The sequence below is a fragment of the Callorhinchus milii genome, unplaced genomic scaffold, assembly GCF_018977255.1.
Source record: "Callorhinchus milii isolate IMCB2004 unplaced genomic scaffold, IMCB_Cmil_1.0 Scaffold16, whole genome shotgun sequence".
Classification (NCBI taxonomy): Eukaryota; Metazoa; Chordata; class Chondrichthyes; order Chimaeriformes; family Callorhinchidae; genus Callorhinchus; species Callorhinchus milii.
In genome coordinates this window covers 10,842,276-10,869,436 of record NW_024704757.1, presented here as the reverse complement: position 1 = coordinate 10,869,436, position 27,161 = coordinate 10,842,276, and the positions used below count along the sequence as shown (strand labels likewise).

The 27,161-nt window shown below is 48.0% G+C and overlaps 2 protein-coding genes across 5 annotated transcripts in view; one reads left to right on the top strand and one right to left on the bottom strand.

Annotated features, from left to right (window-relative positions):
• The first annotated feature begins 1,314 nt into the window (after window positions 1-1,314).
• The window catches only part of LOC103178750 (coronin-7), a 53,134-nt gene continuing 27,287 nt past the window's right edge, over window positions 1,315-27,161 (top strand). The window contains exons 1-9 of one of the 2 annotated variants that reach the window (XM_007893664.2): window positions 1,315-1,477; window positions 3,698-3,794; window positions 4,360-4,434; window positions 5,600-5,670; window positions 5,912-6,089; window positions 6,708-6,784; window positions 8,774-8,824; window positions 9,494-9,580; window positions 10,154-10,236. In XM_007893664.2, coding sequence (XP_007891855.2) covers window positions 1,418-1,477; window positions 3,698-3,794; window positions 4,360-4,434; window positions 5,600-5,670; window positions 5,912-6,089; window positions 6,708-6,784; window positions 8,774-8,824; window positions 9,494-9,580; window positions 10,154-10,236 — 779 coding nt within the window. In that variant the 5' untranslated portion in view covers window positions 1,315-1,417. Of the gene's footprint in view, window positions 1,478-3,697; window positions 3,795-4,356; window positions 4,435-5,599; window positions 5,671-5,911; window positions 6,090-6,707; window positions 6,785-8,773; window positions 8,825-9,493; window positions 9,581-10,153; window positions 10,237-27,161 lie in introns of both variants that reach the window. The other variant, XM_007893663.2, reaches the window with a different exon arrangement.
• Window positions 14,057-25,308, bottom strand: vasnb (vasorin b). 3 transcript variants are annotated; one of them, XM_007893660.2, is made up of 2 exons: window positions 24,942-25,308; window positions 14,057-16,629 (listed from the first exon to the last, which is right to left on the bottom strand). In XM_007893660.2, exon 2 carries the CDS (start codon window positions 16,611-16,613, stop codon window positions 14,643-14,645), a length of 1,971 nt encoding a protein of 656 aa, XP_007891851.1. In that variant the 5' UTR covers window positions 16,614-16,629; window positions 24,942-25,308; the 3' UTR covers window positions 14,057-14,642. The 3 variants fall into 3 exon arrangements, with proteins under 3 accessions (XP_007891851.1, XP_007891853.1, XP_042196918.1); XM_007893662.2 differs by having other exon boundaries at window positions 24,951-25,308; XM_042340984.1 differs by lacking the exon at window positions 24,942-25,308 and adding an exon at window positions 23,590-23,712.

Genomic DNA, 27,161 nt, shown 5'->3' with positions numbered 1-27,161 from the left:
ACGGTACAAAGCATTAAAATCAAAAGTGAGTGCCTCCGTTATCTCTTATCCAACTGGAAGCCCTGATACTGTTAACAGTCCAGATATTTAGTCCTGTAGCTCAGTGGTTAGAGCACTCACCACTCACCTTGCAAGTGAGAGATCTGGGTTCTATTACTGGCAGGGTGAAATGTTGGTCAACTTTCCTTACTCCATGCGCCTTTGGTAACCCAGTAGTAACTAGGAATCCTGTTGTTAGTCGATTGGCGGATTGCTTTTCTGGGGTTAATAATGCTTAAAAAAAAATTTGGTCACTCAATCTACGACTGCTTGTGGGACACTGCTGTGTGCAATTCGTTGCCCCGTTTCACAAATATACAGTCAATTCACTTTACAGTATATTCTGTGAAGCGCATTGAGACATCTAGAGGACGTGAAAAGTGTTCTACCAAATGCAAGGATTATTATTTATTATTATAGTATAACTTTTTTTTTAGTGTGGCTGTAGTTAACTTATATTCTGCTTGATCTCCAAATATCTGTACTGTCTACTTATCCGCAAAGGGATCGGTAGCAATTAGCTTCTGAGGGGAAGGAGTTTCAGATTTCCACGACCCATCGCGTGAGAAGCATTTTGAGATGTGTTTGGACTTGACTCGAGGCGCTACACAAATACAAGTTCCTACTGTTCCAGGGAAGGCTCTGCCAAACGTGACTCGAACTCGGAGCACGAGACACTGTGGAATCTGGTCTTGTGGCTTCCGAATCGCTCACTGTGCCCCCTCCCCAGACAGACAGAGATACACAGACAGACAGACACACACAGACAGACACACAGACAGACACACACACAGACAGACACACACAGACAGACACACACACACAGACACACACAGACAGACACACACATACAGACACACACACAGACACACACATACACAGACAGACAGACACACACACACACACACAGACAGACACACACACACACACACACAGACACACAGACACACACACACACAGACAGACAGACACACACAGACACACACACAGACAGACAGACAGACACACACACACACACACAGACAGACACACACACACACACAGACAGACACACACAGACACACACACAGACAGACAGACACAGACAGACACACACACACAGACACACACACACACAGACAGACACAGACAGACAGACACACACACACACAGACAGACAGACAGACACAGGAGGGATTGCAGCCTCAGGGGCAGTGATGAGAGTTGTCACCTGGGGGGCGGGGCTTGTGCTGTGATTGACATGTGGGGGGGAGTCAGTCCCAATAATCGCTGACGGAGCGATCGCTGCTGTCGGGGACCCACACGCTGAGGCTGAACAGTCGCTGTCGGAAGCCATCGCCGTTGGCGGAGCCGCTCAGTCGCCGGAGACACAGCGGCCATGAACCGCTTCAGAGTCTCCAAATTCAGGAACACGGCGGCGCAGGTCCCGCCGCGGGCGGTGAGTGAGTGAGTGAGTGAGCGCTCAGCCCGAGGGCGACAGAGCGGCTCCCGGTCACTGCAACAGCGCTCTGAACAGGGACCGCCCGGACCTGAGGGAAGACAAGAGGGGGTCAAGGCTCAGGGGGGGGGAGGGGCTAACCTGGGGGGAGGGGCTAACCTTGGGGGGGGGGGGGAGAGGGGCTAACCTGGGGGGGGGGCTAACCTTGGGGGGGTCGGGGCTGGGGGCAGGTGGGTCGGGGCTCAGGGTGGGGGATCGGGGCTGGGTGGGGGGAAGGGTCGGGGCTCAGGGTGGGGGATCGGGGCTGGGTGGGGGGAAGGGTCGGGGCTCAGGGTGGGGGAGGTGGGTCGGGGCTGGGGGGGAGGGGGAATCGGGGCTGGGTGGGGGTAGGAGTGTCGGGGCTCAGGGTGGGGGGAGGCGGGTCGGGGCTCAGGGCAGAGGGGTCATGTGGGGGAAGGGGAAGGAAACAGGACAGGGGGAGAGCGGTTACGGCTGTGGGGAAGAAAGGTCATGGCTGTGGAAGGGGGGGTCATGGCTGTGGAGAGGGGGTCATGGCTGTGGAGAGGGGGTCATGGCTGTGGAGAGGGGTCATGGCTGTGGAGAGGGGGTCATGGCTGTGGAGAGGGGGTCATGGCTGTGGAGAGGGGGTCATGGCTGTGGAGAGGGGGTCATGGCTGTGGAGAGGGGGTCATGGCTGTGGAGAGGGGGTCATGGCTGTGGAGAGGGGGTCATGGCTGTGGAGAGGGGTCAACCTGGGGGAGGAGTGGTTGGGTCAGGGTCAGACGTGGATGTGGAGTCCGAGCCGGAGAGGATTAGGGTGGGAAAGGAGGCATAGGGTGGAGGGACTGAGGAGGGGCACAATGACTGAGATGATTACAGGGATGGGTGTTGCTGAGGATGTGTTGTGACAAGGTTCTTGGTGCATTTTGAGTCCTGTGCTTCCTGACTGCCGGATGGGATGTCTCCTCAGCTCTTTGCCCTAAACCTGTTTCCCCACTGGACGCATTGTCCTCCCGGCGTGAAAGGCGCTATACCAATGTAATTTTGTCTATTGTATTGCCGCAGAGGGCCTGTACTTTGAGACTGTGTTCACCGTGAGCGATGGGACAGGTGCTTTGCGAGTATGGGTTGCAGGCAGCGAGCGAATAGTCACAGCTCCTGATAGTGATGGATAGGAACCAGGTTGTTTTGCAGTGTAACCCAGATTACCGCACCGCACTACACCACGCTGATGTTAATTCCCTGCGTATGGATTTGATGTGATCAGCTAATGCAGAGGCACTACATACGTCCAAGATGTTGTTTTTTGTTCCTTATTCAAGAAGAGAGTTGGCTTTGCTGTGAGGAGTTGACCACATCCTTCCTGTCTCTTTGGTTGCTAACTGCTGCCTCTTTGCCTGTGAGATACAGAGAGAGGAAATTACAGTTTGCAATAGCAGGGATTGGGCCGTGCTTTGCTTTGACCCATCTTGTCCTGCCCACAATTTAACAGATAAATTGATCATTCACCTCATTGTGGCTTGACAGGGAATTGTTGACAAGTGTAGTGACTGTGGAAGGAACTGCGGGAAATTTATGCACAGCAAAGTTCTACAAGTTGGTGATTGACCAATTTACGTGGAGGATTGTTGGCCAGGGCACTGAGAAAAACTTCTCTTTACAAGTATTATAGGACCTTTAAACAGGCAGATGAGATCTTGTTTTAATGTCTCGCCTGAAGGATGGTACCTCTAAAATTGCAGTGTTCTCCCAGCACTACACTGGAGTGTGAGCTGAATTCCTACACATTTTTTTTTTCAGCTGGAGGCAGCTAAGGCAAACTAACGCTTTATAATTCTGCTTACCATAATCTGAAAGCTACAGATAGATTCCAGATCTAGTTACATTAATTCTGAAAACTACAACATGTGAACATCAGTAAAGTGTGTGTTTTTGAAGAAACTTCCTGAATACATATATACGGGACTGAACTCACAGCTGGTTAGCTAGTCAGAGAGCAATAGACTAGAAAGTGACCCGATATAGAGAGAGAATGAGATTAGAGTCTTAGACAGATATACTGTGAGTCATGGGGTACAGACAGATGGACGACAGTCATAGGGTACAGAGAAAGCAGTCACAGCATACAACAAGGAAGAGAGAGAGAGGATTATGATTTGATGTGAGACAGAATGATGCTAATAGGAGGAGGGTGTCATGGTTCTGTAATTTGGTCTGCAGGCCTGGATCACTGACATCAGAGCAGCCCCTGCTCCTTCATGCAGCAACCACATCAAATCAAGCAGCACCCTCATCGCCTTTAGTACAAGCAACCCAGGTATGTGTACGTAAGAGAGAGAGTGTGGCAGCCCAGGTCAGGGTAAGTGAGTAGAGAGGGCCAGGTAAGTACGTATGTGCATGGGTGACTGTTTTGCTCATGTTAACCATGAAATACAGATGGAAATGGTTGTGCTGAAAACTAATAAAATGAAGGGGTGTATGTATATTAATAAGCTAATAACATAGTAGAGCTTTCATGAGCCCACAAGTGCCCACGCTGAGTGTGAGGCATTGGATTATGCCACTCCCACACACCCCACTCCTCCAGCATAAGGGTGAGACATTTAGAGCACACATACAACAATAACAGATAGGGATTTGCACCCGAGCTGGGGATTGGAAGCAAGAGGGGTGGAGGGCAAGAGAGGGTGACCAAAAACACGATCAAAGAGGAAAGTCTTGAGACGGTCCTTGGAAGAAGGCAAGGGAGTGGGATTGGGCTCGGGCGAGGGATTCCAACCATACACATACCCACCACACCCACACTGAGCCTGAATGTGGAATGTTGCTTTGTCTCAGCAGACTGAGCTCTGAGAATCTTTTTCTATCCTGTGCTCAAGCAGGAAGTCTTGGAATTGTGCCTCTAGAAAATGGAAACCGGGAACAGCAGCTGGTGTCTGAACTTCCGTGCCATGGAGGTAAGCAAGAGAAGCAGTGCAACAACAACTACAATAACTTGGATTTATATAGCACCCTCCTCGCCAGACGGCGTCTCAGAGCGCTTTACAGTTTCGGATCCCGGGGGCGAGCCCGGTGGAGGGGGGAAGGTGACCAAAGGCGCGGTCGAAAAGAAGGGTCTTCAGCAGAGACCTGTGCAACCGTCAGGGCACGTGGCCCTGTTCATCACCCGTCGTTGTCCCCCTCACCCTGCGCTACGGTTTTCCAGTGCACTTCTGCCACCACCCACCTGGTACTCTGCGTGCCACCCCAGCCTGACAACCTGCCTGCTGCTATCTCGCAGCCTGGCACCTGCCATCATTCCCCAGCCTCGAATAATGCTGTAGTTTTTCGTGGCTCGATTCATGCCCTGGGACACCGCCCACCCCACTAATTACTAATTGTCCTCTAATTGCTGCTGTTGTAACTCAAGCTACAATACATCCAACCTTCCCTACATTCTTCCAGAGACAGCTCTTAATTTATACCATTGTTTCTGATTCACCAACTAGTAGGAATAATCTTTCACTAACTATTCTCGCCAATCTATCAGAATTTTGAAGACCTTGATTAGATCCCTGTGACTCCGATACAGTAACATTCTGTGAATCTCCACTGAAACCTTTTCTTGCGTGATTTCCTTTCTGTGTTACAACCGCTGACTATGATAATAATAATAATCCTTGCATTTGATATAGCGCTTTTCACGTCTTCTAGACGTCCCAAAGCTCTTCACAAAATATGCTGTAAAGTGAATAGACTGTATATTTGTGGACTAATCAGTGTTGTAGATAAATGTAACTGTTAGACTAACTGTTTTGTGTTTAGATTCAATGACCAGATTATAAACCCAGGATCCATTTACCTTTTTAAGGATTTTTCTACTGGGTGTTGAATGGCTTTTCCTTGCACTCCCACCTTTAAAGAACAAACCGTTGATTGTCCAGCACCTTGGGACATCCTCCCGAAGTGAAAGGCAAATTACAAATGTAATTTGTTATTGTAAAGATCTATGTATCTGCACCCCTATTCAGCAGCATCATTAAGTTACCATTCTGGGTAAACCTCCTTGCTTTGTTCTTTTTCCCCAAAATGTACTGCTTCACCTTGATCAAAAACATAATTATTTTATCTCTCTCGTTACAGATGCAGTGACAGATTTTGACTTCTGCCCATTTGATGATTGGCTGTTGGCCACGTGCTCAGCTGACGAGACGGTAAGTGCCTCTTTCTTATAACAACCTGGGCCCTTCGCATAGGATAACATCTCGGTGCATCTTACAGTGGCGAGGTTAGAAGCCGAGCGAGGAGGAAAGGGGAGGTGATCATAGGCGCAATAGAAGAGCTAGGGTTTAAAGTGGGATTTAAAGATCGAGAGCGGGCAATGTGGAGAGCTAGAGGCTACGCTGGTGAATGAGTCTTTGTCATTCCTCATCTCTCTCTATTTCTCATTGTCAGGTGAAACTCTGGAGATTCTCTGGGTCTTCTGCAAAGTCGGAGGCCGTTGTCACCCTCGGGCCTGAAGCTGTGAGGATTGAATGTGTGCTCTTCCACCCCGCTGCAGATGGTGTACTCACCACTGGAGCAGGCAATACAGCCAAGGTCTGGGACCTGACTCGACAGAAAGCTTTCGTAGGTGAGAGTGGGATGAATCTTTCCTGTGCATGAACATTCATCCACTACCATTACCTTAGAGTGGGGCCTGTGTGTAATCTTGGTGCGCTAAAGCAGGGCCTGTGGGCATTTTAGTTTCTCATTCCTTGATGCTGATCTGTGCCCTTCAAGGCACATTCTCTCTTGTCCAGGCACCATGCTTTAGCTCCCTCCTCCTGCTCTGCCTGAGTGAGGGTATCAGCCAGAAGGCTGTGGGTTTGATCACCACATTGGGTCTTTGAGCTCACAGTCGAGACTATCACTCCACTTCAGTGCTCGTGCTGTGTTGTATTGTCAGCAGTATCATCCTTCAGACTCTTACCAAGGTCCCACCTGTCTGTCCAGGCAGATGTTAAAGAGCCCATGACACTGTTCAAAAAAGGAAGGAAGTTTCTCTTGGTGTCCTGACCAACAATCCTCCAGATAAAATTGGTCACTCACTTCATGGTCGTTTGTAGTACGTTGCCAATTAGTCACTACACTTTACTACAGTAAATCATATGAAGCACTTCAGGATGTTTTGATAATGAGATAAAAAGGCACTGCATAAAAATGCAAAGATTATCATTACATAATGCTGAAACCTTTTGTCTGCTGCCAGCTCTCGAAGACCATGGTGACCAGATCCAGAGCTTGTGTTGGAAACAAGATGGTAGCCTCCTGGGTTCCTCCTGTAAAGTAAGTGCAGCGATGAAGGGGAGAAAGAGCGTTTGGGGGCGGTGGGGAAGGGAAGGACCTGGTTAGAGGTACTATAAAAACTGTCTTCCCCTCTCATTTCCCACATGAACTGGCTCAATTGGTCCCTCAATCCTCTACCAGCCCAGATTCTGATGGTAAAATCTCATTTAGCCCTTCTTGTGACATCCTCCTGACGTGAAAGGCGCTATACAAATGTTATTTTGTTATTCTCAGCCCTTGGACAGTGGGAGAAACTCCCTTTTCCTTTTAAGTAGTGCCTGGGTTCTTTAACATCCACCTGAGCAGGCAGGCAGACAGCGCCTACAACAATGCAGCATACCAGCAGCACTGCATTGGAGTATCATCCTAGATTATGTTGAGTTCAAAATCTATGATCCGGAGCTTGAACCCGCAACCTTCTGATTCAGAGGTGTGAGTGCTACCGACTGAGCCAGGCTGACACCCACCCACTTATTCTTGTTGGTGCCATTCTTCAGATGAGACATTAAACTGAGGATCCATCTGCCTGGGTCAGCAATGTGGCCATCATAACTTTCCCTTTCTCACCTTTCCCTTGTATGCTGAAGCTTGGCTCAGAAATTAGTACAACAGAAATACAACCTGCTACAAAAACAGAAGTCGCTGGGGATACTCAGCAGGTCAGGCAGCATATGGAGAAAGGAAAGTGAGTCAACGTTCCGGGTCCATGACCCTTCATCAGAACTGGGACATGTTGGGAGGGGGAGGCTTTTAAGGACTACCTGATAGGGTGGAGGCAGGGCAAGGAAGACAAAGGGGTAAATGGGGTAGAGGACTGGGGATGATGGGTTAAAGAGGTGTTAATGATGCAAAACAAAGGGGGGTGGATTGGCAACAAAACAGAGAGAGAAAAGGTGCGTCTGGGACCCAGATGATGTGGTAATGCTCACAGAAGAGTGGGAGGGGGAAGGTGAACTGTCATGGTCTGAAATTGCTGAAATCAATATTGAGGCCAGAAGGTTGTAAGGTCACTAGCAGATAGATGAGGTGCTGTTCCTCGAGGTTGTGCTGTGTGGTTCATTGGAACATCATAGGAGAGCAAGGATGGAGAATACAATCTGCTATCCTCTTACTGGGCACCAGGTAGAGCTGTCAGAGCTCTGTAACATTAAGCCTGGCTGCAGGATAGGCTGTAGCACTCTGTGTAGACATTAGATGGTGCTGTACTCTCTTCTCACTGCTTGTACGGGCTCTGGAAATCACAAGATTGATGTCTGATTATACTTATAAAGATTTACACAGAATGTACAGCACGGAAATAGTCCACGGTGTTTATACTCCCCACCCGTCCTTACTCCTCCCACGCCCTTCTATTCCCCTCTCCCTCATGTGAAGGTCCAACTTCCTCTTGAATGCGTCCAGACTATCAGATTAACCACTGCTTCAGGCAGCGGGTTCCTCAGTCTCACTCCCCTCTGCGAGAAGAAGTTCCTTCTATATTCTCTTTTAGATTCCCTAGTGGCTATCTTATATTATGTGATAAATGTAGCTGTGTGATAATTGATAATGTGGGTTTGCTGCTCAGCTGCGCTTTCAGTGTCTTCCTGTCCGCTCATTGAGCTCCGGCCTGCTCCATATACCCCATCCTGCCCGCCTCACCATCGGCGGTTGAGTGTTCAGCCTTTCTTCCTTCACCCTTGGGATGTCCTCCTAACGTGAAAGGCACTATACAAATCCAATTTTGTTGTTGTTGTTGGGACCCCAATCCACAGTCGCTTCGCTTGCCCCCTCCCTTGTCTCCTTCAGGGAGGTCTCAAGACAATCCTCTTCAACCGCGCCTTCGGTCATCCGCCTACTCCTATCCTTCCTGCCCTCCAAACCCCTTAATCCCAAATCCCAGCTTGGATCCAAATCCACTGTCCAGCGCCTTGGGAAGTCCTCCCGACGTGAAAGGCACTATACAAATGTAACTTGTTGCTGTCTTGCCAATTTGTAATTTGCCTTTTTCAGGATAAGAAACTGCGGATCTTCGACCCCAGAGCAAGTTCCTTGGCTGTGCAGGTACGAGAATGGAGAGTGAGCAAAATGGGGCCATGTAGTGGTGAGCTTGCAAAAGGGAGAGCAAGAGGCGGGAAGTGAGTAGAGAGGCGCATGAGAGAAGGGGTAGAAGGATGCACTAGGTGGTGGGCGAGTAGAAAGGAGAGGAAAATCAGGTGCAGCAATTCTATCATGTGTCAGAATATTTCGGATACACTCAGTGGAGTCGTGTGCCGACACTGGGTTGTTTGTTCTCCCTTGTGGCAGCAGGAGGGCGGGAGTTTTGCTCTCCTCTGCTCCAGGCAGTCCCACAGCTGTGCCTGCCTGTGCTGTGAATCAGTGCATTGCTATAGTTGCTGATTCAGGTGGGCAGTGTGTGTGTGTGGGGCCGGTGTTTTCTCTGGCATGGAGTCACTGTCTGGTTCATATCACAAACCCTGAACAACAGGCAGCGCAGGGCTGTGACTTGTTGCTCACTAGGTCCAAACAAGGCAGCAAAAAACAAGGCAAATGGTATGCTGGGCTACACTGGGAAATTATATTCTACAGTGGCATTCCATGGGGCCACTGTTATTTACTATGTAGATAAATTATGAGGTTTTAGGAATTGAGGTAACAATATCTCTATCTCATTCATTAACTCCCTCACACACACACACACACACACTTTTCTTTTTTCTTATTATTTTCTAGAGCATTGAAGGCCACAAGACGAACAAGGATTCCCGGGTGATCTGGCTCAGTTCGACGGAGAATATCATTTCAACTGGATTCAGTCAGGTAATAGGACTGCAAGTGTTTGAGTCAGCATGTCAAATCTTCGAGTAACCTGGAAATTTGCTATTAAGGGCAGGAATCAGATAAGCTTATTTAACTTATCAGTGAGGATCTTTCTTACCATCATTTGAAATGGAAAACAAAGAAGTGCAGTTCATCTATGAGGGGTTTAGAACTGAGGTTTGTATCCTGGGGCAGCACCGAACTTCATCCAGTCCAATGCTCCTATACAGCAGCAATAGATTCTGTAATTACCAGGAGATGGCTCAATGCCACTGCAGTGCTGTGTGCTGCATTCTGTTACTTTCCTTAAACTGACTGGGCATGTGTGCAATGCTATATCCACTCGCTTCACACCAAATGACCAGTGTGTGTGGCGCTAACTCTCTCCTCCATAAAGACTAGTCCGTGTGTGTGCAGCACGATATTTCTTTCTCCCATGCGTACCAGCGCCTATCTGTGCAGTACTGTATCTCTTCCCCTTGGCAGGTTGGATTGGAACGCTGGGGATACTGCCTGTGATACAGGACAGATTGGGTCTTCCCCACATTGACCATGCACCTCTGTCTGTTCCAGCTTCGAGAACGGGAGGTCAAACTGTGGGATACTCGCAAGTTCACCTCTTCCATCAGCACATTGACACTGGACAGTGCCCAGGGGTAAGTGGCAGCTCTGACGTGCTCTCTGTGCAAGTTATATTGATTTGAGGCTTTGCACTTGAGAGTCACAGTTATCCCTGTTAACGGGTTAATTAATGTCTATGCAGACTTTCTCTCTGCGGGAGTGAATATGCAGTGAATATGCGAGGACAGCATTTTTCACATGGCCAAAAACAACAACAAGATTACATTTGTATAGCGCCTTTCACGTCGGGAGGACGTCCCAAGGCGCAAAAAGGGACAATGTCCCACATAAAGGTTTTTATAGAAGGTGACAGGCAAGTCATAAAACAAGTCAGCAGCACAGGTGGTAGAATCCTTGTGAAAGGATTGCAAAAGGGGAATGAAAAATATCTTGGGAATTAAAAGGAGTCGGGGTTATTAGATGATGTTGGCAAGAATCTTTTGAGAAGCTGTATGGCTTGATGGTCCATTTCTGACCGAGTCTGGGGCTGCATTATTAATTACAATGTGGCACAGTACAACATTGAATTTATCTGGAACTTGATGTAAAGCACACCCGAGCCTCTGTGGGAGGTGATGTGTGACAGGCTGGAAGTGTGAGTGGATGTGGAGGGAAGTTGTGTGGGAGTGGAGGGAAGGTGTGTGGGAAGAGGATGGCAGAGGCTTGACAGGTTTACTGGGTGATGTAGGAAGGGTGTGATTTCTTGTATATTGCACAATTGTGCTGGTGTCGAGGATTGCATGGAGCTCAAGGTAATGCCAAATGTCTAAACGTCTTCTACATGATGTTTCCTGGGACCATGTGTATCACAGGACCCACCCAGCAGTGAGAGGAGGCAGATCTGCACTCTCAGCTCAGACACTGGTGCACTGTTACTTACACAGAATAAACACGATAATTTTATTTCACGCTGAAAAGTTTGTCATATATTTACGCTTCTTTGGTGAGTATTCATTCAAATATTCACAACACATACTACTGCTGTTGAAAGATAACCCCTAACATACTGAGTGTTGTATTGAAAGATGATCCCTAAAATGTACTGGAGTATTGCTTTTGGAAGATGATCCCCATGCCTTTTAGAGTTGACCCCATGGGGCTCACATTCTGATGGAGGAATGTGAAAGGGAGGGGATGGGGGGAGTTCTTCACGTTCATCTTATTGTGACAGGAAGGGAGTGTTCAAACCAACGCTGCCTTAGTCTGTTCCTCTTCTAGCTGTCTCAGCAAATATCTCCCCACGCAAAAGTACTCCTTCAGAAAGACAGCAATGCCGGGGGAGAGTGTGTGGTGGAGGGGGAATCTGGCCAGCCAGAACTGCCGTGCAAAGCTGCTAATTCTGTTCCTGTAGAGACCACAGAACTGCGTACTTTTGGGATTAAGGAGTTTGAGCCAGTTACTCCTCCGCCTCCCCCGCCTTCAGCTTCTGAGATGTTTTAATTCAAAACAGGCTGCAGTGAGGCAGTCGATGAGAAAGGTTTGTATTTGATCGTTTCCTTCTGAAGTACCTGAACAATCCCCCTTCAGGCGCCGAGTTCCTCACTGGGTGCTGTCATCTAACTCAGGGCATCGTAATGATTTACACACCTTGGTTTTTAGTATCATAGAATATTAGAGGTGTTTGTCTAACAAGCGAAAGGACCCGGGTTCGATTTCCAGGCAGGGCGAACCTTAGGCAAGTTTTCTTACTCCACACGCCTCTGTTTACCTAGCAGTAAGTAGGAACCCATTTGTTATTTGATTGATGGATCGCTTTCTGGGGGTTAATAATCCTTCCAAAAAAAAATGTGGTCACTCAATCCACGACTGTTTGTGGGACACTGCTGTGCGCAATTGGATGCCGCGTTTCGTCAATAAAGTATACAAGTCAATCCACTTTACAATATATTCTTTGGGGCACTTTCAGACGTCTCAACGACATGATAAGACACTATATCAAATGCAAGGAGTATTATTACAGAAGAGAGGAAGGCCACTTGGCCCATCGTATTTGTGTCAGCTCTCTGAAAGAGCTCTTCATTTTGTCTCACTCCCCTGCCCGTTCCCCAATACCTTTTTAAATTTTGTATTCAGATATCTGTCAAATTCCTTGAAATGCCTTGGTAGCCCCAGCCCAGCCCCAAGGTTCCTGGTGTGTAACCGGCACAAGTTGATGTCAGTGTTTGGGCTCAGCACTGTGCACTCTGTGCTTGAGAGCTGATTTACACTCATGTTGTACGTCTGTACAGTCCAGTAAATGAGAACAACCTGGGACTTGCTCGGGGTCGGACTCGCTGGTAGCTGAGAATACTTTGTGCAGAGTTGCTTGCAGTCATCTGGAGCCAGTCCAGTGGTGCCCATTGTTTGAAATTCCTGAGCTAATCTGCCTGCAGCTCGGACGCAGGTCCTGGACATTTAATTAGCCCCAGCGAAGAGAGGTGTTTGGCAAAGCTGGCAAATTGAAATCAGTTGTTTTGCAGTTGTGGGCTGGCTACAGTCCCGCCTGTGTGGCTGCTCACAGGAATGCTATTCACAGCTTGATTTCAGTCACTCACGGCGAGGCACAGCCTCATGGCGGGTTTTACACGGAGACTGGGATGGTGGGAGGTGAGAGTGGCATAGCCATGTCAGACAGGACTGGAAAGAATATCCTGGAAACAGTACTGAAAATAGCAGCAAAACTCCCATCGTTCTCCCATTTCTGTAATATGTGAACAGAATTTATCATATACACCCCATTTTAACTTCCTGCTCATTCTGCACCCCCTGACCCCCCCTTTCTGTCCTGTACTCTGACTCGTCCTCTCTATCCGGTACCTTGAACCCCTCACCACCAATCCTGTACCACTGACCACTCCTCTCTTTCAGTTACCCTGACCCACACACTATCCTGTATCATGATCCCACTCTCTATAATGTACTTTCTCTGTGTCCCATTCTTGATTTCCCCCTCCCCTTGTTGTGTCCCATCTCTTTTTATCCCTCTCTAGGACACTTTTAGCTTCCTGTGCACACCGGTTTTGTACAAAGTTAATTGGAAATAAAAATCATCTTCTTTAGAAAAATATTTTATTTGAGTACAAATATTGTATTGTACATAGTGTGCTCTCCCGGGCAGCAGTAAACAGCTAAGGCGACAGCATAGAGTTAGTGCTACAGTGCGCAGAGCAGGCTACAGAACACAGCCTAGATTATAGAGTGCAATCAGTTCTGTAGCAAATAGCCCAAGCAACAGCACATATCCAGGTTACAGCACATAGCCCAGGCTAGAGCACACAGTGATGGTTGTTGCGTGCAGTCAGGCCTAGCGTACCCAGTCCAAGCTACTGTATGCAGTCAGTGCCATATGGTACAGGTAGCAGTCCCCGTGGGGTGGCACATGTCTCCTGTCTGGTTCTCAGGGATGCTGTGGCAGTGACTGTGCTAACTGTGGGCAGTGTTTTTTTTACACGTAGGCTACTGCCACTCAAGGGCTAGTTGCTTCATGATATCTGGCTTGCAAGCGAATGTGCATAAGTGTTTGCTCGTTGGCAACAATGGTATTTACAGTTTTTTCCTTCAAAGTTTCACCTTCCTATGGATTGAAATAACATAGTGATCCTGGGCTGTTACCAGCCTGAGCTCTATGCCAGTTGCGTATGTCCGAGATGAGACTGACCTGGCATGAGCTACAACCTCTGGGTTGAGTACTGTTCCAGGACTAACTATCCTTTACCCTGATGATTACATGGGCACCCTCCAGTGTACTCATTCTTTATGTATATGCAGGGCAGTGAGCAGGTGTTTGTACTGTAATGGGCAACATAGCTGAGACCCAATTTGGACCACATCTGATATCCATGTATGTGCCGGGGGGGGGGGGGGGTGGGGGCCAGAGAAGAGGCCTGGGGGAGGGGGGAGAAGTGGGGGAAGAGGGCATCTCTGGACATTGATCAGGTGTAGCATCCCTAGTTGGTGGGTTTTGCTTCCCTACTCCCTAAATAAAGTCATTTTGAGGCTAAGTATATCCCTAACTGAGATCAACTGTCTGTCCAGATCGGGATTCAAACCCCCAATTTTCCTAGATGTACATAGCTCAGTACGGCACTGGATGGCTCTTTTATCCACCAATCTATCAAGGGCACATTATATTGTCCTGACACTCTTGAAGTGGTGAAACGTGGAATGCACATTGTGGCTGTGAGGCAAGGGAGGTGGAAAATTTCAATCTTAAGAATACTCAGCATCCTGCTAACGACTGTCAGCAAATGGGCTTGTTTTTGTATCCTGGTGGCTCAGTGTTGGAGTTGGTATCTGTGTAGTTGTTCTGGATATGTTTGGATCCCTCCCAGCTCTTTTCTCCTCCACCCCCCCCCACCCCACCACCACCACCACCACCCGATAACTGGAACGTTTGCATTTGAACCAGTCCAGAATTTAGTCTGTGAAAGTGTCACTGCATTTTCTTACTACCTTTTGGAGATCAAAGTTCGCATGGTTTCAGAGGTGCAGTGTTATTGTTGCTGAGTGAGTCGGGCATCAATGGCATGTGACTCTGCAGGGCTAGGCCTTCAGATTCCTTTGAGTGACAGCGGGCAATCTCCTCGTTCTGCAGGCAGGGCTTCATCCCTTCCATGTCGTAGGGAGGTGGATCCTCTCCTAACCCTGGCTGTTTCAGGCCCTGCTTCCTCCGGTAGTGGAATATAGCAGCCACCAGGATGATGCCCAGGAACACGGCCGCGATGGTAGGCCCGAGCACCATGAGAAGGTTGCTCTTTGTCTGTACGAGTGGAGCCAACCGCAACATCTGCCGGGTCTGTATAGTTGCGCAGGGATCATTCACTGAGTCTGTCCTCCCCAGCACTCCAACACAGATCTGATAGGTTGAGTTGGGCTGCAGGCCTCGGACGCTATAAGTGGCGAGGGATGTGGGGATGTTAAGAGACACAGGCCTGGGGTCGGGTCCTGACTTGTTTTTGTAGGTCAGTCGGATTCCTTTGAGGTACATGGCGGACACTTTGAAGGGCTGCAGATCCAGTGTGAACGAAGTGCTGGTTATCTGCGTGACATTGACAGCACTCTTCTGATGGATTTGTTGATCCACCTTGTTGTCTCCCGTCTCACAGCGCTGACCAGAGAAGCCGGGCTGACAAACGCAGACGTGGTGCCTATATCTGTCCAGATGACAGACGCCGCCATTCAGACACTCTGTGGACGGGCACAATTGGACCTTTGGACTACTCTGGCGGGGTGCAGGTGTGACTTCTCTGGCAGTTGGCCCATCAAGGGAGAAGGCCATGCCTGCTGGGTGGGTGACTAGATGGCTGGGCAGATGCTGCTGGAGAGTGGTTGACAAGGAGGACAGGGAGGTGGTGGTTGTCGCAGGCATAGTCGTGGTGGTCGGGCATCCAAAGTCCTCATATCTAAGTGTGTGGAGAGGTTTGCCCGCATTGCCCGGTGGGAAATGGCATCGAGTCTCCTCCCGGCTCTGCAGGACATGGCTCGCTCTCACCCAATGGATGAACCAGTGCAGCTGACAGACACAGTTATAGGGGTTCTTGGCAGCTGCCAAGAACTTGAGATTGGGAAAGAGACCAAAGAATTCCTGGGGGACAGTCATGAGACGCAGGCTGCTGATGTCCAGCTTCTGTAGATTCTGGAAGTGCTTGAAATCCTCGGTCTTCAGCTGAGAAATCTGGTTATTGCCGGAGATGTTGAGAGCAGTCAGCTGGTCAAGGTGTCGCAGGGCGGTCACCGAGGACAGCTGGTTCCCCGACAAGTCCAGCTCCTGAAGGGTATTCATGTTGCTGAAAAGGTCTTCGCCCAACTCGCTGAGACCAAGCCCGGCCAATCTAAGCGATTCTATTTCAGGTGCTCTGATAAGCCTGAGCTCTGTAGCCAGGATGCTATTGCGACTGAGGTCCAGGAGCAGGAGGGTGGGTAGTTGCAGAGGAGGGAGGCTGTGCAGCTGGTTATCTTGTAGCTTCAGCTCAACCAGTTTCACCAACATCTCAAATGCCCCTGGCTGGATGGTTTGGATCTGATTTTTCTGCAGGTACAAGCGCTCCAACTGTTGAAGCCCAGCAAATGTCTCGTTGTTGATCTCTGTAACCTGGTTGAAGGAGAGGTCTAGGTTGGAGAGACCCCCGAGGGGCTGAAAGACAAAGTTGGGGAGAGCTGCTATCTTGTTGTGTGACAGATCCAGCAGCTGAAGCTCTGGGAGTTGTGCAAAGTCCCCCTCTTGCACGCTGGTGATGGCGTTGTGAAAGAGGTACAAGTTGGCAGTGTCGGGGGGGATGTCACTCGGAATGGCAGAGAGAGTTTTCTTTATGCACCACAGCATCCTTCCATTGTCACAGTTGCACTTGGCTGGGCAGCATTGGACTGGCACTTGGCCCACCAGCAGCACCAACGCCATCACCCCGACATAACCATCCCACAGAGTCGGCCTCATCTTCCGCAGCTGATGTCTGTCGGGGAAACAGAAAGCCATCAGAGATACGCAGCAACTGTAAACCCTGCAGCCAGTGAGAATTTTAATCACATCAAACATCCCATTTTGATTCCAATAGATCTGTCCGGGACTCCCTGCTTCTCACTCCACTTAGAACCTTGTAGTTTAGGGTACGTTTCCCTTCCTTGCCCTACTTTAATTTTCTCTGCATAAAATTCCATTTGCATTCTACCTGCTCACTCTTCTATCCACACCTCCTTTTTCTGTTGTGTTCCTCCTCACAGCCTTGTGCATTAATGGAGAGTGGGGAAGAGAGGAATTGGGCGGTGGCACGGTACTCACAGATAGAGGCAGTTTGCTAATAGAGAGGGAACAGAACAGCAGTGGGTGGGTGCAATTTTTTTTAAAAAATAGCATTTTATAGCACATGAAGGACGGCATTCCTGTTAATTCAGTGCTTTCATGCTGCTGCACTGGAGTGTCAGCCTAGACTGTGAGCTCAAGTGATAGGAGTCATTACAACAACAACAATTTGCACTTATATAGCGCCTTCCACACACGGTAGCATCTCAGAGCGCTTAACAGTGGCGGAGCCTGACTCCGAGCCCGGGGTGGGGAGATGGCCGTAAGCACAGTTGAAGAGGGAAGTTTTCAGGCGGGACTTGAAAGAGGCGAGGGGGGGGGTGGGGAGGGGCAAGGCGGAGGGATTGAGGGAGAGCATTCTACAGTTTTGATTCATTCGAGCGAATTGGACAAGTATATTGTTTGTTCCAGAACATTGCTCATTGCACAACAGAGTGGATGGATGATGCTACGGTTTAAGAGTTTGCTGGAACTCTCCCACCGACGTAACTCAAACCACTGGGGCAGCACCAAGAGTTGCCTTTAGTCCTGGGGAAGGCACCTCACACCAGAGAACTGGCCTGGCCTGCATCACACTGAGCAGCAAACTGGGAGGGGGTCACAAAGTAACAATCCTCTCCCAATCCCACAAAACACGGTGTGCAGTCAGAAAGCCGTGGTCTCATGCACCTTCTCCCCCCCCCATCCCACCTCCTCCAGAGATCGGTCTGTGCCGACAGGAAATGTTTTTGAGGCTGACTGGGGGAGGTCAGGATTCCAGAGCCTTTCCTCCGCACAGTATTTTTAGAAAGTTGGAATCGTTCTGAACAGTTTCCAGACCACATCAGGAGGCTTTTAAAGAGAGGAATGTTCAGCGACAGACTGGATTAACAAAGAAGGAAATTTAAATAATGAACCAATTCCCTGAAGTCACTCCAGTTGGATCATGCAATTTCATGGCAGCAGGCTTCATCTCCTGGTCAGGTATGAAAGAAACTGTCCGGACAAGCAGTTTTTGTAGTTAACACTCAAATGCTAAGGTTCAATTTGGCACGTCTCACCTTAACGGAAATATTAAACCTACTGCTGCCAGTTGCACAGTAAAGATCCCACTACCGTATTTGAAAGAAAGAATTAATGAGAATTTTAATGACACTTAATGTTGAATTGTCTCGAAGTGCCACACAGTATTTACTGTTATTTGTGATGGTTAGTTTTGTAGGCAAAGTTGAGCTGGGGGTTCTTTCTGTGTCCTGGCCAATAATCCTCTTTCATCCAGATTAGCAGAGTTCAGAGGCCCTAGGTGGGATTTCAACCTGTGATGCAGGGAGCTGTGCCATAGTTTGTTATTTAACCAATGTACATAAAACTTCAGCCACCAATGCAACTGAAATTGGACAAGCATTCAATAGTGAGCACACATGTATGCACTTAATTCAGATCAGGCTCAAAGCGGATTGCATGACGGAGGCACAGCCAGACCGATCCCATTCCTCTGGGACTGGAGGAATTCACAGTCGGAGTTCCAGCCCAGGCTCCCGCCTCTCACTCACTCTATTCTGCTTCCAAAACCAATAGAACGAAGTGCTGTGCCTCAGGGTAAGATAACAGAGCCGTGGCTCTTGCTCTGTTATTCTAATGGGAGCGAGAGAAAATCCTGAGATGTTGAATGTAATTTGAGAGGTTGGTTTTAGCCCATGTCGATGTCAGGAGGACAAAGCTGAGCTTTGGAAACTTCCTGCTCAGACTTTGATTGCTCCTGTGTATAGTGAACAGTTGCTAAGGGTTGACCTGGCTGAGCACAAGCACAAACAAGAGGGATCTGTGGGTACAATATACAGTACATTCAAAGTGGAATTACAGATAGAGGAAGGAGATGGTAAAAAGGGCAAATAGGACCATTGAACATAAAAACAAGGAGGTGATGATAAATCTGTATGACATCTGGAATGTTGTGTGCTGTTTTGGGGGCCATATTCTTAAAACTCACTCCAGTTGGATCATGCAACTTCACTGCAGCGGGGAGAATACTATATCTTTGGTGAATATACGAGGATGATACCAGAAATGAAAGGATATACAGTAGTTGTGAGGAGAGGCTAAAGAGTTTAGGACTCTTTCTATCAAGAGCATAGAAGGTTAAAGGGGAGAGAGGTGATACGGTAGAAGTGTTTTAAGATAATGAAAGGGTTTCAAGGAATTCATTGGAAAAACTTTTTCTGCTGGTAGGTGATTTGAGGACAAGAATTAGGTGATTTTAAAAAGAAAAGTGAGATTCAGAATTTCTTCTCCCAGAGAGTTGTCAGGGTATGGAATGATGTGCCAGGGTGACTTTTAGCCTTGGATATAAATTAGACGAGCATGTACAGGTATTAGAGGGGTATGGGCAAGAGCAGAGAATTCAAACTGGGGGTGATGGAGGGATTAAGGAACTTTCATAAGATAATGCACATTGGACAGTGTAGAAGGAGCTTTACTCTGTATGCAAACTGTACCATAGCCCTATTCTCATATCCCTCCCTTCCACTCTTCTGCACTTGGGACTACTGCTCAGCATCAATCACCCTTGGTAACTCACACTTTCTGTAACTCTCCCCAAATCCTTTCACTTTCTATCTTCACTCCCAGCTTTCAAAATCCTCTTTAAGAACTGTACGAGATATAGAGCCTGTCTGTCTGCACAAAACTGAGATGAGTTATGGACAGGAGTCGCCTTCCTCACTCAGATCAAGGAGGGTGTCTGTAGCTCAGAGCGGAGACCCCTGGATGCCCTGGGACATGGACAGTACTGCGCTGTGCATGGGACCCGGGTCTGCCTGCTGTCTGGTGATGGTTGATGTGGTGAATGGCCGCGAATGAAAAGCAGCCACGGACAGAACTGAGAGGGAGCTGTAGAGATCCAAGTCTCATGTCTGTTCAGGGGAGTCTGTGTGGGAGTAAGTTGTGCTATCTGTTAATTCAGCCTGCTCACCCCTCGCTTCCCGACATCCAGCTGGGATGGATCCAGATTCAGACATTTGGTCCCTGACAGCTTTGGTCGGCAGCAGTAGTTTAACATGATAAAGCAGTCACTGAGCACAGAATGCTTTCATCCTGTTTGTTTCCTCCCATCGGACAGAGTCTGAAACTCCTATCAAATAACTCCCAGGAAGCTGGCTGGGTCATTTGACCCCAGAAACCAGTCCTCTCTCAGCTCCCATCATTAATACTGTCCATCGTCGCCTATGAACCAAACCCCAGTTCAGTAAAGTCAGACCTATGAAGTGCAAGTTAGCATTGGGTTTTATTCAGTGCTGATGGCTCCTGGCCACCAAAATTACGTTCTTGTGTAAGCACTCTGGGACACTACCCTGCGTGAGATGTGCTATATAAATGCAAGTTGTTGTTGTAAAATCTGCTTTTTCTTGTCCTTGAGCTTTGATTTAACTGAGTTGGAGTAAGGTGGACAACAGGCCTACCTGCAGCCCAGGATGTGATGTGTGATTGATCCAGTGGTGAAAGTGTGGCTGTGCGATTTGGACAGGAAGTGTGAGCCCAGTGAGTGTAAGGTGCTGCCAGGGGAGTGTCAGCTCAGAGAAAAGCCTCATTGATTCTTTCAAAGTGGCACCATCTGTAGATGGTGAAGGAGGGAGAGGAGGGGAGGGGTTCGAGGAAACCCAGTAATGTGATTAAAGGACTCCCGTGGAGAGGGCTCCCCACCCTCCTGCCCCCGCCCGAGACCCAGCTGGTTGCACTGGGAGTGACAGCTGCCAAGAGGGGAGGGGCTTGAACCTGAGGATTTAAGGGTAACAGGATTAGAAAACGGTGACGCTTTAAAGAGAATGTCTAATAAATCTCTCCATTAGCCCAGACAATGGGAGCTGGAAGCAGGAGGCCCCTTGGCCTGCCGTCTTTGAGATATCACTAACAATCCTACGAATGGCGAGGTTGAGCTGGCTTTGACGGCCTTGCTCCTGAGTGGAGCTCTTGTGGCGGGGTTCTCAGCCCCAGTTCCCTGCTGCTCGACTCTTCCCGTGCAAACTTCAGTCTCCCAAAGACAGGGGATGGGGCAGCTGACAGAAACCCCAGCACAATGGTTCTCACAGGGGAGTCTGCACTCACAGGGGTGTCTTGTGCTGTATCTAGGCTCCCGCCCAGTAGGCAAGACATAACACCAGTTCACAGGGTGTATCTGGAAACATGGGTAGTCTGTAAAGTCTGCTTCACAATCTAATAATAATAATCCTTGCATTTGATATAGCGCTTTTCACGTCTTCCAGACGTCTCAAAGCGCTTCACAGAATATATTGCAAAGTTAATTGATATAGGGTCTTATCATATCTTCAAGACGTCTCAAAGCGCTTCACAGAGTATACTGTAAAGTGAATTACAACAACAACAAGATTACATTTGTATAGCGCCTTTCACGTCGGGAGGACGCCCCAAGCCCCTGGACAGAGTACAGCAAATATAGTAATAATTCACTATATTTTGTGAGCGACTATGCCAAATGTTTCATTTAATTTAATTTCCCTGTTTTTCTTCAAATGTCTTACCATCCAGAAATACCAACTACTGTATCTCTCACTTCTTGAACACCTGAAACAACTGTTTCTGGCTGTATTATTATTTTTTATGTTGGAGTTGAGTTATACATTCTAATTTTTAATTATTTATCAATTATAATTGACTTATAAGATCGGAGTTGAGGTGGATCAGCCATGTTTCAATAGAATGGCAGAACAGGCTTGAGGTGCTAAATTGCCTGCTCCTATTCCTGTGTTCCATTCCATACTATCATCGCACCATGTAGATTCGATACTTTTTGGACTCCCTTTTCATCACTTTATCTCTACATTTAAAGTCCTCTTCTCCCCAGAGGGGAGATTCCCCAACTGGAGTGAAGCGTTGGTCCTTACAGACGTTGTCAACACCCTTCATTATTTTGAGCACCTCCTTCAGATCCTGGAACTCAGAGCTTGCTCAGGGTCAGTGAGGCGAGTGAATTAAAACGAAGCAGGAGTGAGTGCCCGTCGCTGAGGCACAGCCTGGGACTGCGTCTGTGCAGTTCCCTGGCTCTGAGCCAGTTGCAAACTTTCAAGCCAAACAAAAGCCCCCAAACCAACAGCAAATTGTGGTCATTGTTCAGTGACGGGACCTGCTCAGTGACCAGCTGCTTTACAGTCTTTGCTGGAGACTTGCCAATACCACTGCACCCTCCTCACAGCCCAGCACACTAACCCTGTAAAGTGGATTGACTGTATTATTGGGCAAAAAAATACTTCCCAACCACAGATCTATCTCTTTTAAAAATCCCAATTTATGCTGTCTCTTCAGTCTGGGTGATGAAATGTTTTGTGATCTCACTTCTAAACCATCGTGAGCTCTAATTTTATTATGTCCCCCAGTTTGGGGTCTCTCTAATGCAAAGGGAAGGCATGTACACCGCCTTTTCCCCTTAATCCCCTTACTTAATATTGACGTGCTTTGAGACGCCTCGATGATGTTGATAAGGCACTATCTCAAATGCAAGGGGATCAAGGGGAAAAGGAAAATGGAATTAGAAAATGTACTAGTAAAACCAGTGCAACTGGCTGAATGACTTCCTGCTCCGATGTTAATTGAAAAGTTTCTCTTAGTGTCTTGCCAATAATCCTCCAGGAAAAATAGTCATTCACCTCATTGCTGATTGCTGTATGCAAATTGGCATCCTTGTTTGCTGCAAATATAGTTGCTACAATTACTCAGGAATCTCTTTTCTGTTAACACAATATTCCTCACACCTGTGATTCATTATTTTTTTGCCAAATTAACTGTAATTTCCTCTTGAGTTTGCTGAAACAATCTTGGCTCCCTGGGTAGTCTGTCTGTTCCACATAATCACAGCTCTCTGTGTAAGTTCATTACATTGCTACCAATGTCGTTTAGAATCTTGAATACCTTAATAATATCTCCCTCGAGTCCTGACTGCCTAATTCCAGCTCTGTTTAGTTACCCTTTGCTGCATCATTCCAATACCACAGTGTGCTTACTGTAACACAGTGGCCAGAGTTTTACATAATACTCTGGACCAGAGCCCTGTACATGTTCATCCTAACTCTGTGTGACTTGTGCTCTATTCATTGCACTTTGGGATGTCCTCCCGATGTGAAAGGCGCTATACCACACGTAAGGATTATTATTCCTTTAGCTACACGCCTCAAGTTAAGATCCACAGCTGACTTGATGGGGCGAATGGCATCTCTGTTCTGTACCTTTCTATGATTCTGGGAGTGAAGTCAGCCGCCTTGATCCCAGCTTTGCTGGATAAGCTGGAGGCAGGAAGCTGTGAGCTGTTAGTTGTACACATCTGACATTCTCCATTGAGCGGCTCTGGCCTGGGTGCAGTTTAGCGGCTGACCTTTAAGGAAGATTAGCCTGGGTCAAACCTGCAGGCCATTCCCCCCACAGAACCCTTTTCTCAGTCTCTGCTTTTTTTAATTAAACAACAGTGGCAGCTGAGAGCCTGTTTGCTTTGCTGTGTCACAAACGCCTGCTCAGCACTGACCTCCCTTGCTGCTGGGCTCTGAAGTGCACCGCACCCCTGCGTACCATCCTGAGGTAATGAGAACATTATTACACATTCCACTCTCCACAGCAGCCGAGAAACACTAACCTCTGTTTAAGGAACACATGAGCTGTATTCACAAAGCTCCACCACAATACCGCGAGGGCCACCACACGGGCTCAGAGCTCCAGATCAATCCCCGCAAAGGTGATTTGTTTTTTTTATCCTGTTTTAAAATATATGATTTGATCTGTAATTATTATTTAGATGCTGCCCAAATCAACAGCAACATTGGTGGTCTCTGATGCTGTACTTGCAGAAGGCACACATGCCTTTCGCCCACTCCTGTGCAAATCGTGTTGCTTTAAAGCCACTCATTCGAGGTAGACTGAGAACAGAGTCTGCCGGTGACCTAAGCCGGTTCCATTCCTTTAATACACTTATTGCTTCAACAGTGTGACTGAGGCCCACTGAATAAACAACTATTCTGCAGTTACATGGCGTTAACCTTTACCCTGATGAATAACGGCGACTGGGAAAGGTACATTACAAGACAAAGCTGTCTTGTGCTGTAACTAAAGACTGTACAGACTGAGGGATAACTCCCCTGTACTGTAGTAGAACACTCTCTATGGCATTATATGGTTACGTGCTTTCTCTCTCTTCCCCCCCCCCATCCTTATTCTGTACTTTTTTTCACCCCCCTCTCTCTGCCCATCTTATCCCTCGTTCCACTCTTTTACGACCCCACCCTGTGCACTCTCTACTCACTCCCTGCCCGGACTCGCTCCCTCTTGTCCCATGATCTAGCCTCACTCTCTCCAGCCGTTTTCTCACTCTATCTCGCTCCTACTAAGAATGCTCTCTCTCCTGTCAGGCTCTCGCTCCCTCGCTCTTCTGTTATGCTCTCCCTCTCTTCCCCCCCCACCATTACACTCTCCCTCTCTCCCCATCATACATGCTGCATCTTTCTATCTCTTTCTTGTACCATATGTGCTCTCTCTCTCTTTCTTTCTCTCTCTCACCCTCTCCTGTGTGTTCAGCAACAAAATTATATTTGTATAGCGCCTTTCACATCAGGAGGACATCCCAAGACACTGGACAGAGAGTTTCGGACCCATGCGTGCTCTCTGTCTTTCCTCGGTCCCCTGCTCTGACTCTCTCGTCCCCTGCATGCTTTGTCTCACTCTATCTTGAACGCTCTCTCTATCTTGGTCCTATATACTCTCTCTATTACTCCCCCGCTCCCTCCTTCCCAGTCACTCTGCCTCCTTCCAGTTCCATACTTGCTCTTTCTCTCTCTCTTTCTCCCTTTCTTTCTCCCATCCTCTGCCCTAACAGAACAAGGATCCTGTGCAAAAAAAAGTGTGAAATTTCAGGTGCAATTTCCTAGTAACCGATGGTGAAAAATGTAAGACCAAAGTGGCCAGTGATTGGTAGAGAAAGGTGAGGAATCTTACCTTACTGACCTCAGTGAAGAAAGGAAAAGAGTTGCTTGTACAGTGTGGGGGTGGTTTGTGAGTGTTGAACCCGCTATGGGGTAAGTGGAGGTGCTCCAGCACTGGGTGCCTGCCCTGGGCTCACCTTCAGAGGCTGCGGGAGTTGGGAGGAAACACACTGAGCAGCCCTGTCCTAAACGCACTCCTGTTCCAGTCCTGAGGCTGTCTTAATGAATGCAAAATATGTGGCTGCTCAGAGAGGTAGCAGAGAGCAAGGGAGGGAGTAGCATCACTAACCAATTGTGATTGGAGGGAGTACACAGGCTGAGTGAGCGGGAGTCCGTTAACCCTCAGAGTGCTAAAAGGGCTTCCTTTAAGTTCTCGAGAGCTGTTTTTTTCCAGTCTTCAACTAGTGTTGTTTAACTAGACGTTTAAACCGAGGTACCGTCTGCCCGTTCAGGTGGATGCTAAAGAACCCTTGGCACTGTTCAAAGAAAGAAAGAAGATTTTCTCCCAAGTGTTTTGGTGAACAATTCTCCAAATAAAAAAAAACTCATTCACTTCATGGCTGTGTGTGGAACATTGCTATGCATAAATTGGCTGATGTGTTCACCTACAGTCACTACACTTCACGGAAAAGCATTTTGACATAAGGAACTAGGTGAAATGCAAAGGTTATTGCTCTCTGCCCTCCATTACACCCTTTTAGTAAAAATAATCTTTGGCTTCTATAAGCGAGTGAGAGACACAAGGACAAGATCGAGTGTGAGAGACATGAGGAAAAGGAGTGGGAAGGAGAGAGAGGGTGTATTGTGAGGATACATAACTACTGGTAGTGTACAGCAAAGGCTGATGTAAGACTTTTGCCCGCTGATCAAACCGCTCTCTTGAGCCCCACCTCTCACTATAATGACAGGTTGTGGGAAAGAGTCAGCTGCTTCCAGGAGCCCTGGTGTCATTTAGAAAAGAACAGACGTGTATTCTACCACGTGTCATGGACGAGCAGTAAATGTACCTCCAGCTTCAGAGTGCAGCCCAGGCCCTCTTGCATCCACTGTGCATACCAGCCGCGCACCTTCTACATGCAACCCCCATGGGCCCAATGCACACGCCTCCCTAATGCATGCGCCACTCATGCATGTGCCACCCATTCACACTGCGGCACATACCAGCCATGCACGCTAATGGAATGCCCTCTCGACGCTCAAGGTGCTACGCAAATGTAATTCGATGCGGTTGTTGTCGCTTGCATCATTGCTGCACCTAAACTTTGTGCCTACTCAACAAGTCACGAGACTTAAAGTAAAAGTGATGGCTGTCCTAGCGCACGGATATGGTGACAGCCAGTCTTTCAGGGACGCTCGTGTACACTGGAGTGATGGAAAAGTACCCATCTGTTGTTTTTGAAACCAGGCCATACAAGAGCAGCCTCAATATTACATGGAATCCAGCCAGCTCCACTCGTTAATCCGTTGTTTTCCAAACACAGCTAATTCCGCAGACTTTTATTAAGTGTGAATTTCGGATCAATATAAAGAGAATTAGGAACTTTGTTTAGAGACTGGCTCGTGCAGTGTCCGGGCCAGTGATGGAACTCGTTGACCATGTTCGTTGCAGGAAGTACAGCCTGATGCTCTGATTCCCTTTCTCCCAGGTTCTGACCCGGTGCTACCTAATCTCTGACCTCTTGCTGCCTCCTGTCCTGTGATGCTTCACAAAATAGTTACACATTGCACATAGTGGAGACTCTATGTCCCTGTGATATCACCCACTCACCACCCTATTCTAGGGCAGACAACAATGCGATGGGATTGGGGTATGTGGGCAGGGGATATGCCAAGAGCAGCCTCAATACAATAATAATGATAATAATCCTTGCATTTGATATAGCGCCTTATCAGGTCGTTGAGACATCTCAAAGCGATTCACAGAATATACTTTAAAGTGAATAAACTGTATATTTTTGTGGGCGAAACGTAGTAGCCAAACAGCCAGACACAGCAGTGTCCCACAAACAGTGGTGGATTGAGTGCCAAATTATTATTATTTTTTTGAAGGGATTATTACCCCAGGAAAAGCGATCCGCCAATCGACTAACATCCAGGTTCCTACTTACTGCTAGGTAAACAGAGACATGTGGAGCAAGGAAACTTGCCTAAGGTCTCGCCCTGTCCTCTCGCTTGCGAGGCGAGTGCTCTAACCAATGTGCTACAATAATACATGGAATCCAGCCAGCCCCAA